This window comes from Bubalus bubalis, chromosome 1 (assembly GCF_019923935.1).
Source record: "Bubalus bubalis isolate 160015118507 breed Murrah chromosome 1, NDDB_SH_1, whole genome shotgun sequence".
Classification (NCBI taxonomy): domain Eukaryota; kingdom Metazoa; phylum Chordata; class Mammalia; order Artiodactyla; family Bovidae; genus Bubalus; species Bubalus bubalis.
In genome coordinates this window covers 42,703,508-42,716,663 of record NC_059157.1, presented here as the reverse complement: position 1 = coordinate 42,716,663, position 13,156 = coordinate 42,703,508, and the positions used below count along the sequence as shown (strand labels likewise).

The 13,156-nt window shown below is 41.8% G+C and overlaps 1 protein-coding gene across 3 annotated transcripts in view; it reads right to left on the bottom strand.

Moving 5' to 3' along the window:
* CSMD1 (CUB and Sushi multiple domains 1) overlaps nt 1-13,156 on the bottom strand; it is a 2,066,326-nt gene that overhangs the window by 76,814 nt on the left and 1,976,356 nt on the right. For all 3 annotated transcript variants that reach the window (XM_025272930.3, XM_044938991.2, XM_044938996.2), the window contains one exon: nt 5,362-5,556. In XM_025272930.3, the coding sequence (XP_025128715.3) occupies nt 5,362-5,556 (195 nt within the window). The remainder of the gene's footprint in view (nt 1-5,361; nt 5,557-13,156) is intronic.

Genomic DNA, 13,156 nt, shown 5'->3' with positions numbered 1-13,156 from the left:
GCTCTATACAGTCAGCAAAAACAAGACCAGGAGCTGACTGTGGCTCAGACCATGAACTCCGTATTGCCAAATTCAGACTGAAATTGAAGAAAGTAGGGAAAACCACTAGACCATTCAGGTATGACCTAAATCAAATCCCTTATGATTATACAGTGGAAGTGAGAAATAGATATAAGAGCCTAGATCTGATAGACAGAGTGCCTGATGAACTATGGAATGAGGTTTGTGATATTGTACAGGAGACAGGGATCAAGACCATTCCCATAGAAAAGAAATGCAAAAAAGCAAAATGGCTGTCTGGGGAGGCCTTACAAATAGCTGTGAAAAGAAGAGAAGCGAAAAGCAAAGGAGAAAAGGAAAGATATAAACATCTGAATGCAGAGTTCCAAAGAATAGCAAGAAGAGATAAGAAAGCCTTCTTCAGCGATCAGTGCAAAGAAATAGAGGAAAACAACAGAATGGGAAAGACTAGGGATCTCTTCAAGAAAATCAGAGATACCAAAGGAACATTTCATGCAAAGATGAGCTCGATAAAGGACAGAAATGGTAAGGACCTAACAGAAGCAGAAGATATTAAGAAGAGATGGCAAGAATACACAGAAGAACTGTACAAAAAAGATCTTCATGACCCAGATAATCACGATGGTGTGATCACTGACCTAGAGCCAGACATCCTGGAATGTGAAGTCAAGTGGGCCTTAGAAAGCATCACTACAAACAAAGCTAGTGGAGGTGATGGAATTCCAGTTGAGCTATTCCAAATCCTGAAAGACGATGTTGTGAAAGTGCTGTGCTCAATATGCCAGCAAATTTGGAAAACTCAGCAGTGGCCACAGGACTGGAAAAGGTCAGTTTTCATTCCAATCCCAAAGAAAGGCAATGCCAAAGAATGCTCAAACTTCCTTACAATTGCACTCATCTCACACGCTAGAAAAATTATGCTCAAAATTCTCCAAGCCAGGCTTCAGCAATATGTGAACCGTGAACTTCCTGATGTTCAAGCTGGTTTTAGAAAAGGCAGAGGAACCAGAGATCAAATTGCCAACATCCGCTGGATTATAGAAAAAGCAAGCGAGTTCCAGAAAAACATCTATTTCTGCTTTATTGACTATGCCAAAGCCTTTGACTGTGTGGATCACAATAAACTGTGGAAAATTCTTCAAGAGATGGGAATACCAGACCACCTGATCTGCCTCTTGAGAAATTTGTATGCAGGTCAGGAAGCAACAGTTAGAACTGGACATGGAACAACAGACTGGTTCCAAATAGGAAAAGGAGTACGTCAAGGCTGTATATTGTCACCCTGTTTATTTAACTTGTATGCAGAGTACATCATGAGAAACGCTGGACTGGAAGAAACACAAACTGGATTCAAGATTGCCGGGAGAAATATCAATAACCTCAGATATGCAGATGACACCACCCTTATGGCAGAAAGTGAAGAGGAACTCAAAAGCCTCTTGATGAAAGTGAAAGTGGAGAGTGAAAAAGTTGGCTTAAAGCTCAACGTTCAGAAAAACGAAGATCATGGCATCTGGTCCCATCACTTCATGGGAAATAGATGGGGAAACAGTGGAAACAGTGTCAGACTTTATTTTTCTGGGCTCCAAAATCACTACAGATGGTGACTGCAGCCATGAAATTAAAAGACACTTACTCCTTGGAAGGAAAGTTATGACTAACCTAGATAACATATTCAAAAGCAGAGACATTACTTTGCCAACAATGGTCAGTCTAGTCAAGGCTATGTTTTTTCCTGTGGTCATGTATGGATGTGAGAGTTGGACTGTGAAGAAGGTTGAGTGCCGAAGAATTGATGCTTTTGAACTGTGCTGTTGGAGAAGACTCTTGAGAGCCCCTTGGACTGCAAGGAGATCCAACCAGTCCATTCTGAAGGAGATCAGTCCTGGGATTTCTTTGGAAGGAATGATGCTAAAGCTGAAACTCCAGTACTTTGGCCACCTCATGCGAAGAGTTGACTCATTGGAAAAGACTCTGATGCTGGGATGGATTGGGGGCAGGAGGAGAAGGGGACGACAGAGGATGAGATGGCTGGATGGCATCACTGACTCGATGGATGTGAGTCTGAGTGAACTCTGGGAGTTGGTGAGGGACAGGAATGCCTGGCATGCTGCGATTCATGGGGTCGCAAAGAGTCGGACACGACTGAGCGACTGATCTGATCTGATACGTACATATATATATATAGTATGTATAATAGATATATTTTAGAAAATTTAAGAATTATTGCCTAGCTAAAAAAAAAAATTACATTTAATTCCACTTGGTTGACTTAGTATGAATAGAATGCTTGATTTCTAATCTATATTCATTCAAAACTTTGATATAGTTTCATGTATTTTGGCATCTCGTATTACTACTAAAATTCTAGAAATTTATTATTTTAGTGATTAAAAAAAAGATTTAAACAAGGCTTAAAACTTCTAATCCAATTCTGAGACTATAAAGAAATACAATGCTATTTAAAAAAAGGAAAGAAAAGAAAGAAATTAACATGTGATACAGTATTATTAATTGAAGGACAGATTTTGTTCCAAGTTCACAAAATTTTACTCTAGTGTCCATTATTTGTTTTCATATCTTATTCAAGATTCCACATTGCATTTGATCGCACTGAGCAGCTTCAGCTGCATGCAACAAATTCTGGTAAATTCTCTTTCAATTTTTATTCTATTACAAGTATTTTCTAATTTTCCTTGTTACGGCTTCTAAGTACATTCATCATTTAAAAGTGGACATTTTGATGGCATCACTAAATCCATTATATGAAATCTAGAAAAATGGTAATGAAGAATTTATTTACAGGGCAGCCATGGAGAAACAGACATGAAACAGACATAGAGAATAGACTCATTGACATGGAGAGAGGGGAGGAGAGGGTGAGATGTATGGAGAGAGTAACATGGAAACTTACATTGCCATATGTAAAATAGATAGCCAACGGCAATTTGCTTTATGTCTCAGGAAACTCAAACAGGGGCTCTGTATCAACCTAGAGGGGTGGGATAGGGAGGGAGATGGGAGGGAGGTTCAAAAGGGGAGGGATATATGCATATCTATGGCTGATTCATGTTGAGGTCTGACAGAAAACAACAAAATTCTGTAAAGCAATTATCCTTCAATAAAAAATTAATTTTAAAAAGTGGATATTTAATTTGCAAATACATGGGACTTAAAAAGGTAACATTGATATTAATTTCTAATTTTGATATTAATTTCTCATTTAAATGCTTTCTCCTCTGCAATCACCTTCTGTGTTTTTTTTTTTTTTAGTCTAAATTTATTGAGACTTTTGATGGCTAAGTTGAAGATCTCTCTTAGTAAATGTCACATTGTACTTGAAAATGTGACAGCTATTTTCAAATATCTTTTGGTATTCATTTCTAACACAATTCCACAGTGATAAGAGAACAGACCCTATAATGATTTCAATACCTTTAGACCGTGAAATTTTTGCACCTTGTTTTATGTCCCTTATATTCCAGTGTCTCCTAGTTTACAGTCTATGAGAACTTGAATAAAATTTGTATCCTACTGTTGTGTGAAAACTGTATAAATCTTAATTATGTTGAATTGGTTCATAGTGCTTTTCAGGTCTACTATATTCTTCTACTTCTCTGTATATTCATTCTATTAATTTTTAAGAGTTTGATATTGAAACTCCAACTAAAAACCTTAATTTATCTACTTAAAAGTAACTGTAATATATAGGAGAACTATATGTAACCTTGTTATGTATTTTCCAAGTCTCCTGTAAATGTTATCATACTTCCATAATTTAAAAAATAAAAAAGATGAAAAGAGCAAAAGAATCAGTACTTTTGTAAACACTCTTTTAAATATTAATAGAAGGCTAGGGACCTCCCTGGCGGTCCCGTGATTAAGATTCTGTGCTTCTACTGCAGGGGGTCTGGGTTAAATCCCTGGTCAGGACTAGGATCCACATGCCATGCAGAAGGGTCAAAAAATTAAATTAAAAATAAATCAAAAATAAATAAATGGAAGGCTCTCCCTGTAAGTGTACAGCATCCCAGAATGGCAATCTGAGCCCTAAGTATATACGGCTGGGGTGCAGAAGGCAGCCCCCTGTCCAGCACAGCCCCCACCTTGGGGTCACAGGACAAACAGGGAGGATGGGAAACTGATGAGACTGGTTATCTGCAGGAGCTCTACGAGAACTCCTCACCCACGAGAGGTGAGCCAGCGCCTGTGTGCAAGTCCCTCTGTCCTGTGTGAAACTGACAGAGGATGTTGTCTAGGAAAGTCTGAAATAGCAGAAGGTAGAGGCCCCTACTCCTCCTTCACTCGCCTTCTGAGCTTAATGCCTGAGTCTCGGAATCACAGCCTGAGATTCCTGATGGAGGTTGCGGGAAGGAGGGTGCTCACTAATTCAGGTGTCTAATGTGGAGAACTTCAGCACCTTCAGTGACTGGGCAACCAGTCAGACCAGGACACCCTGGAGAATGGTGGGGACCCATGAATAAATAAGCTTCAGGCGGGGGTGCTGTCCACTCTCACTCTGAGCTGCCGGAGGTCTGGACCCTTCCTGATCCGCCTCTGTGATCCTGGTGAAGAGCATCAGTGGGCGTGTCATCAGCATCTGTCCCATTCAGATTCACAGACTGAAGCAGAGTGACGGTCACAGACAGTCAACTGTTGTTTCTTTTGTCCTTTCCCCATTTTTATTCTGCTTTATTCTTGCTAAGCTGGGTATTTTATAAATTTGACACTGCTCTAACTGCTTGTTTTTGTGCATGATAATTTCCTGTGAACAATCCTACTACAGATTGTATATTAAATATGTTTGAATCAAATAGAGCTCTGAACAATACTAATATTGTTTTATTTTTCTATTTATTCATATTTATTATGAATCCATTCAGAAGCTTAACTGCTTATCTTGTACCTGTGAGAATCATAATCTCTCTTTTCAAGACAGTTATTATTTGAGAACTGTCCTTAGCATAAATGCATGAGCTCCCAAGATCCTAATTAGAAGGTTTGAATAGTCAGTACATGGCGTAAGACTGATCTTTATAAACGTAGGCCTGGATTTGTTTTTGAGCTGATTTAAGGTATCTGAGTATTCTATAATAATATTTCAATGTTTGTAAAATATGTTTGTTCACAAAGAAAAGCTAACATTGAACACGTAAGGCAGCAGTCATATAGTTAAGTATGTTGGATAAAAATATACATTCCTCATTGTAATGAAAAGAAATGCCATTTGGTTACACCACTAATGCAGAGGATGACAGATGACAGACCATTGAAAGGCAGATGCCGTTGCCATCAGGGATGCAGGAGGGCCTGGGGGGCGGGGACACACCTGTCACTCACCTCTGCACCTCGGCCTCTCCTCCCCTACACTCCACGTGCCGTTGGCGTGGCACTGCAGCAGCCGCCGGCCCTCCAGGTAGTACCCCGGGCTGCAGCTCAGCACCACCTGCGCTCCGTACTCATTCAGGGACCCTGACACCAGCCTCCAGGTGACGTGTTCCGAGAGCTGGGCTTCGATGCCTGGGCAGGTGACCGCTGGAAAGAAACACACTTCATGTTGTCACTTTGTTCTTAAGTGTCAGACCAGGCCTGCTCTCCATGGTGAGGGCCATGGTATGTGGAAAGATGCCCTCACCTGGCATGCCAGGCTTTCCCTACCACCCACAGAGCCACACAGAAGTGATTTTGGATGTCCAATGCAATCCACAGCCTCATGGTAAGTGCACTGGGAAATCCTGCATGAGATGACACGAGAAGGGATAAATCTCTTGCACAGTCTTGCGGTTCTATGAAAGTGATTATCAGGTAAATGGAGGCACGGACAGAACCTCTAACTTCTAATTTGTCCCCAGCCTCTGAGAAACTTGAAAGAGTAGCTGACTAGTTGAAAAACCAGCTTCCAGCAAATTCAGAAAGTCAGATGTCCTCATTCCCTTCTTCCCCATGTAATATACTCTGCATATTACTGGATTTATTAGCACACAAAATCCAAGGCACATGCATTAATACTGTGAAGAAAAGTGTTTAATGAGTTTTAAAGGAGAGAATCTATTCATGCCTTTAGGAAACAAACTAGAATTACAATAGCGACTTAAAAAAAGCAGTAGAGACACCTGTAATAACAGTGGTAATAGCAGTAGTCCTAGCACAGTATTACTGGGGTAGAGTCAAGGGATTTATGGATATGCTGACAATATATGTAAAATTTGGTATGTGTAAGTATGTACATTTTCTGAAGAGTACTATAATATTTAAAATTAATTTTACAACATTAGAAACTAGAACTCTACTTCCCTAAATATGAAGTTACATCAGCTAGTAACCATCACAGACAAAGCTGACCTGATTGATTAATTTATTGAGCCTGTAAGAAGCAGCTAGAGATACCACAGTTTTTTTTTTCCCCCAGAATGCTATTAATAAATATCTTTTACTTATAAATTCTATACAAGTTCATTATAATTGAATCAGACATATCCAAAATGTTACCAATATCCTATTTAATCTTTTTTTAATAACTTTACTATTACTACGTGCAAATAGACAGAAAAAAGTAGGCCTTTTTGGTATAATTACAATAATCATATCAGCAAGGGTTACAATATGAAAGGGATTTTCTAATTTGAAAGTAATCCTCTGGACTTCCCTGGTGGTGCAGTGGGTGAGAATCTGCCTGGCGGATCCCTGGTCCGGGAAGGTCCCACATGCCACAGAGCAACTAAGCCCGGGGGCCACAACTACTGAAGCCTGTGCTCTAGAGCCCAGGGCCACAGCCACTGCAGCCCGCACGCCTGAGAGCCTGTGCTCTGCAACGGAAGCCACCACAGTGAGAAGCCCACATTGCAACTAACAGTAGCCCCTGCTCGCCACAACTGGAAAGGCCCAGGCATAGGAACAAAGACCCAGCACAACCAAAACAATTACTTCAGAAAAAAGCAATCCTTAGATCTAGTTCTCGTAGGTAATTTTTTAGATAAAACAATTATCTAAAATTTACGTGCATATGCATGTGTTTTACCTAGTGATACAAATAATTCTTTTTCCTAACCAGATTACCTTTAGAATTCCAGGCATGATTGCCATTTCTAAAGACTTTAATGTCTTTAACTTTACAAATCCATAACTTAATTTCAATCCTACTGCACATTTCAAATCAAATCCACTTCATTTCACCAAGACGGTGCTTCTAGAATTAACTTGATTGTTTTTAATTACTGAACAATCTTTTATAAACTCTATTTCTGCCAAGAAGGATTCAGTGTTGGCGTACACAATGGAACAGAAGCTTTCTTCCGCTAATATTATCCACAGCAGTGGTTTCCAAATTCCACATGATCACCTCTTTTGCTTTGTAATTATCTGATTCTGGTTTAATTGCTTGCTTGCCTCTCTGTCTTTCTGCTAGGCTCTAAGCTCTTTTATTGTAAACAGTATGTCCTTCCATAGTTTTCTTTTTTTGAGATTAATGTCCAACTTAAAGCAAGTGCCGGTGACACAGAGTGTGTCTGTATATGAGGGTTGTGTGAGTGTATGTGTCCTCTGAAAAGTAACATGCCAAAAAAAGTGTTGCAGCAGCAAAAGCAACAAATAAACAAACAACAACAATAATAAAAAACCCACAAAGAAACTGAGACAATAAAGCATATGGGTAGAAACTGAGAGTAAAAAAGAAAAAAGTGATAACCAGAATAAATATTTATCCAAAGTCTATCTTGCCCTTTGTTTACTAAAGGAAGAGAGGGGAAGGGTAGAGCTTTCCAGAAATTTCTGCAGATGTGATTTTATTTGATATTTTCAAAGACACTTCAAGGAAGAGAGTACAGAAATGTCTGAGTCTGAAGACTACTATGTTTTTCAGGTGGTGATATCTGAGTTATGCTAACCAAGATGATAGCAGAAGGCTGGTCCCTGCAAACTGTGGTTACTGGACCCCCTCTTGGTAAGCTTCCCTACATGTGGGTCTTTGCTTACAAAACAAGGCAAACATCCCCACGAAAGGATCCCCCTGCCCTGACCTGCCAACCAAGATGTCATAGACAATACACTTGGCCCAGAAGCAAGGGAGCCATAGCCCTGCACCGGACCTGGGGGCCTTGTAGGGGAACCAGACCAGAAACTTCTGCATGCCTGGCACGCCTGCCCATTCTCCTGGAGGCATGTTGAGGAGCAGTCCAAGCCCCCAAGTCAGAAACCTGAGAAGTGTTCTCATGAGCTCACCCCCAGCCCCCACCCTCGGTCACTGCGTTCCTTGCTCACAGGCACCTTCCCCACCCACCAGTCAGCTCTGAACTGTGGGGAAGACTCCACCTGCCTGCACTTAACCCAATTTCATAGAAATATTAATGTCCTTCTGCTTCTTCATTAAAAGCCCATGTGGTCTCTTACTTCTGACTTCAGTATTATGCTTTTGAAACTAACTCATGTTAAGCCATACAGCTGTAGGGCTTGTTTGCATTTCTATACATTCTCCATGGACCAATGTATCCATTCCTTAGTGGTAGCCACTGGGGTCGTCTCGCATTCTTGGCTTTTACAAAGTGTAGCTTTGAGCATGTCTTTAGATGAACATCCTTATGCCAGCCTGTAGATATTTTTCTAGGGAGGAACTACTGCTGGCTCTTAAGATATTTTCAACTTTAGGACACACGGCCAAATGCTTTTCCAAGGAGACTATGTCAGCTTACCACCTTCACCAGCAGCGCCTTAGAGTTCCACTGGCCTAGCATCTCTGTTGATGCAGGTAGCTGGTCTTTTTATTTTGAAAAGTTATATGTCCTGGTGTGGGGTAAGTGGTATCTATTTGACAATCTGCCTTCTTCTCAATGGAACTCCTTAATCAATCCTTAATATGCATCCTTCAAATATCTTTACCCTTTCTAAGTTTGCCTTTATTAGGCTCTTAAACATAGGTTTTGAAGAATAAAAGTACTAAAACTTAACATATATCTACTTTTTTCTTTGTTATTATTTGTGTGTGTGTGTGTGTGAGCTTGTGAATTCTTCACCTGACCCAGGCTCATGCAGGTGGGCTAGTGGAGAGGGAAAGTTGTCTTTTCACAGATTTATGTTCCACCTTTTCCATTTAGCCTGTTGTCATCCTGCCTTGGTTGTGTCTACGTTGTGGGGCAGGTTCAGACTAACTTTCCCACTTGAGTGTCCAATTGAGCCACATATTGAAAAGACCTCTGTGTCTTCCCTCATTAGGATGCCATGTTCCCTTTGTCAAAAGACCAACCAACATCATCCCCAGGTCTGTATTCTCTGCCATCGGTTTGTTCCTCGGGCCAGCACCACCCCATTTAAAGCCTGTGCCCCTGTAGTACAAACAGGAATCAGGTGTGCTGTGGAAACGTGCCATCTGTGAGTCAGTCTGTCTTTGTGGAGACATATGAGGAGGGCTGGGAGGAGGCACTCCTTGTGTGGGGGGTCTGCTCCACAGCTGGATCTGAAGGGAGGCTGAAAACGGACGCTTCTGGTTTGGAGAACACACACACACACACACACACACACACACACACACGAGGGCAGAGCCCCAGGGTCTCCTAGGATGCAGGCTTCAGACCTCAGTGGTGAAAGGGAAGTGAGAGGGTGATATGAGGAGAGTAGATGGAGCATCTGTGGGCAGGGAGACTGCCAGTGCCTTTTTTGTCCTTTTTCACTCTTTTCTGTAGTTTCCAGGTTTTCTACACTTTACTGATGGCCAGAGAAAAACTACACAAGGAGTCAAAGGATTTAGCAGCATTGGCCTGATGATCACAAAGAGTATTTTCTTTCAAAAAAAGAATATATTCTGGAAAAAAGTGAAAGTTGATAAAATATTTTTTCAGACAAAAATTTGAAACAGTTGAACTAAGTGCCAATGAAAGAAAGTGCTGCCTTGTGACACAAAAATATATGTACACATACATCACACAACTATGTACACACACACATATACACACATACACATATACAAATTATGTAAGATCATGGCATCCAGTCCCATCACTTCATGGCAAATAGATGGGGAAAAAATGGAAACAGTGACAGACTTTATTTTGGGGGGCTCCAAAATCATTGCTGACAGTGATTGCAGCCACAAAATTAAAAGACACTTTCTCCTTGCAAGAAAAGCTATGACAAACCTAGACAGTGTATTAAAAAGCAGAGATATCACTTTGCCAACAAAGGTCCATCTAGTCAAAGCTATGTTTTTTTCACTAGTCATGTATGGATGTGAGAGTTGGACCATAAAGAAGGCTGAGTGCCAAAGAACTGATGCTTTTGAATTGTGGTGCTGGAAAGACTCTTTGAGAGTCCCTTGAACAGCAAGGAGATCAAACCAGTCAATCTAAAGGAAATCAACCCTGAATAACCATTGAAGGACTGATGCTGAAGCTGAAACGCCAATACTTTGGTCATCTGATGTGAAGAGTCCACTCACTGGAAAAGACCCTGATGCTGGAAAGATTGAGAGCAGGAGGAGAAGGGGACGACAGAGGATGAGATGGTTGGATGGCATCACTGACTCGATGGGCATGAGTTTGGGAAAACTCTGGGAGATAGTGAAGGACAGGGTAGACTTGAGTCCATGGGTTCACAGAGAGTCAGACACGACTGAGCAACTGAACAATATCAATGTTGATTATACAAATATAAGACATAAATATAAAATATTACATAAATCAATGCCTAATAATTTAACAGGAGATTATTTAGAAAAACTAGATGTCTTCTTTTGTGTTCTTATTTTTTAAAATTCTTTCCCACAGCATCAATACTTTGAGGGGTTAAAAAAAGGGAAAGAGGACAGAAACACAGGCTACAGGAGGAATATGGGCACACATCACAGGAGGGAGCTGCATGAGTAATGTATAGAGAACTGAGTACTTTACCTGATAGGGATATTTTCCTTTCATGACATCAGACATCATGGAATAAGGCAAAGCTTGAGGAATGTGTGGACTGACAGTCTCCGTATAGCTGAGCCAGGAGCCAGGGCAGAGACGCGGGGAGCAGATGGGAACAGGAAGAAGATGGGCATTGGCAGAGGGGCGGGGGAGCGGGGCTGGGCGCCTGCAGACGGCTTTTGCCAGGCGGGCTGTCACTGTGCCTGGGGCGGCCCTGCCACTCAGAGGCCAGCGAGTGACCAAGCGCATCTCCCTGAGACCCACGGTGACAGGGCCCAGGTGCAGTCAGAAGGCAGCAAAGCAGCTTGCGGGCGGCTGAGCTGACATTCTCAGAGAAAGCAGTTTGCTCTTCCTAATAGAACCATCTCGGGCTAGCATCCACGGGGGTTTCCCCAGGCACTGGCCAGCCCCCCAGCGGCCTGAAGTCACGGGCCATGTGAGTCCTGCTGCTTCTACAGATGTGCTCGCCCAGTGTTTCCAGAAATAGACGCCTTTTTCACACTGCATGTCTAAGGGTATATGTAATTTCACACTAAGTGATCCTCACAGGCACACGAGGTCAGGGCACACCGGTGGTGTGGTTGTTGTTATCAGTATTTTACAGACCAGCCAGTGAGCTCGGGTCCCCCAGCCCAGGCAGGACTTCTACTTGCGCACCTCTGGGCCTGTTGTCCCCTCCACCAGTTGACAAGGGTACTTACTCTATAAGTGACTAAAACAAGGGACACCAACCACAGCAGTGAGGACTGCGGGCACATCAGCATGTGAATATCACCTAAGTAATGACAACTGTTAAAGAATGCTTTAAAATGCTGGTCCATCTGGAACTGTAGTAAAAGAAAGTGCTTCATTTTCATCAATGTAATCAAATAGCACTTATGACAATGGTAAGTGAGCCAACTGCTAGGTCAAATTTAGTGAAATTAAGCATTTTCCATAACAGGCAGCTTTAGCTGGATTGATAGAAAGTGCTCCATCTGCCAGTTCACCTCATATTCCTTTCTTTTTTAAAAACAGAAATACAGATTATCTTCTATCACCTTGAAAAAAAAAAAAAGCACACAACTCATACGGAATAATTTTCTTCTATTTCAAAAAAAATTCAAGAGCAGATGTATTGATAGCCACTCTCGAGTCACATGGTCACTTGTATTAAGGGTTGACATGGTTGATGCAGTTTTGTATTAAAATGCCTAAATTACTATTTAGAAGTACTCTTCTCAAATCATACCCACTGAAGGCACAGACAATAAAGTTTCTGTACAGAAAGGATGCAGTTTTTCCATCTTGTGAATGTTGCAGAGACAACACCAAACATTTCACATTTTGCTCAAGAGAGACTGACTTTTCATTTTACCATGAGTGGTTCTGATTTATGACAGAGTCGTCCCACCAGTGGCGAACCAGGCAGGCTGACAGTTGTTTTGTTTCAGATATTCAGACAGTGGCAGGGGTGCCACCATGAATAAAGCCCTCCGGCCTCCCCTCTCATGAATTACAGGTCCTGCTCATAAATCTTCTGTGAAATTCTAATCGAGATGCAGGGGTGCAGGCGTCTTTTCTCTGTAACAGACTTTCCCCATCACAGTCAATGTGCGCGAGTGCTTTCTGCTACCAAGTTCAGTTCAAGAACATTTAATTAGATTTATAAAATTATGATCTGATGCCACTGGAATAAAATGATTTAATCAGACTCATAACTACTTGTGGGGACTTCCTGGGGTGGCTCAGCGGTAAAGAATCCACCTGCCAAGCAGGAGATGTAGGTTTGATCCCTGGGTTGGGAAGATCCCCTGGAGGAAATGGCAACCCACTCCAGTATTCTTGCCTGGAGAATTCCATGGACAGAGGAGCCTGGCAGGCTACAGTCCATGAGGTTGCAAAGAGTCGGACATGACTGAGCAACTAAACAACAACAACATAACTACTTGTGTTCACAACCCAGCAGAGCTTTCAAGGTTCCACTCACAGTCTGTACTTGCTGGCTGGGGACAGGCTGAGCTAGCCTTGGTTCTTTTGACTCAAAAGCAGAGGAGCACACTGCTTTGGCTTTGGTAAGTCAGGGGTATGAAGTGGGGATGCCCAGGGTACCACTCTGACGTCAGTGCATTTCATGCCATCTGACTTCAACATGGCCCTGTGAGGAAGCCTTTCCAGAAAGGCTGGGTTGAGAGCCTGGAATTCCTAAGGGCGATCATTCTTTTTAAATGAGCGCTTTAACCTCAGGGCTTAGTCAGATGACTGCA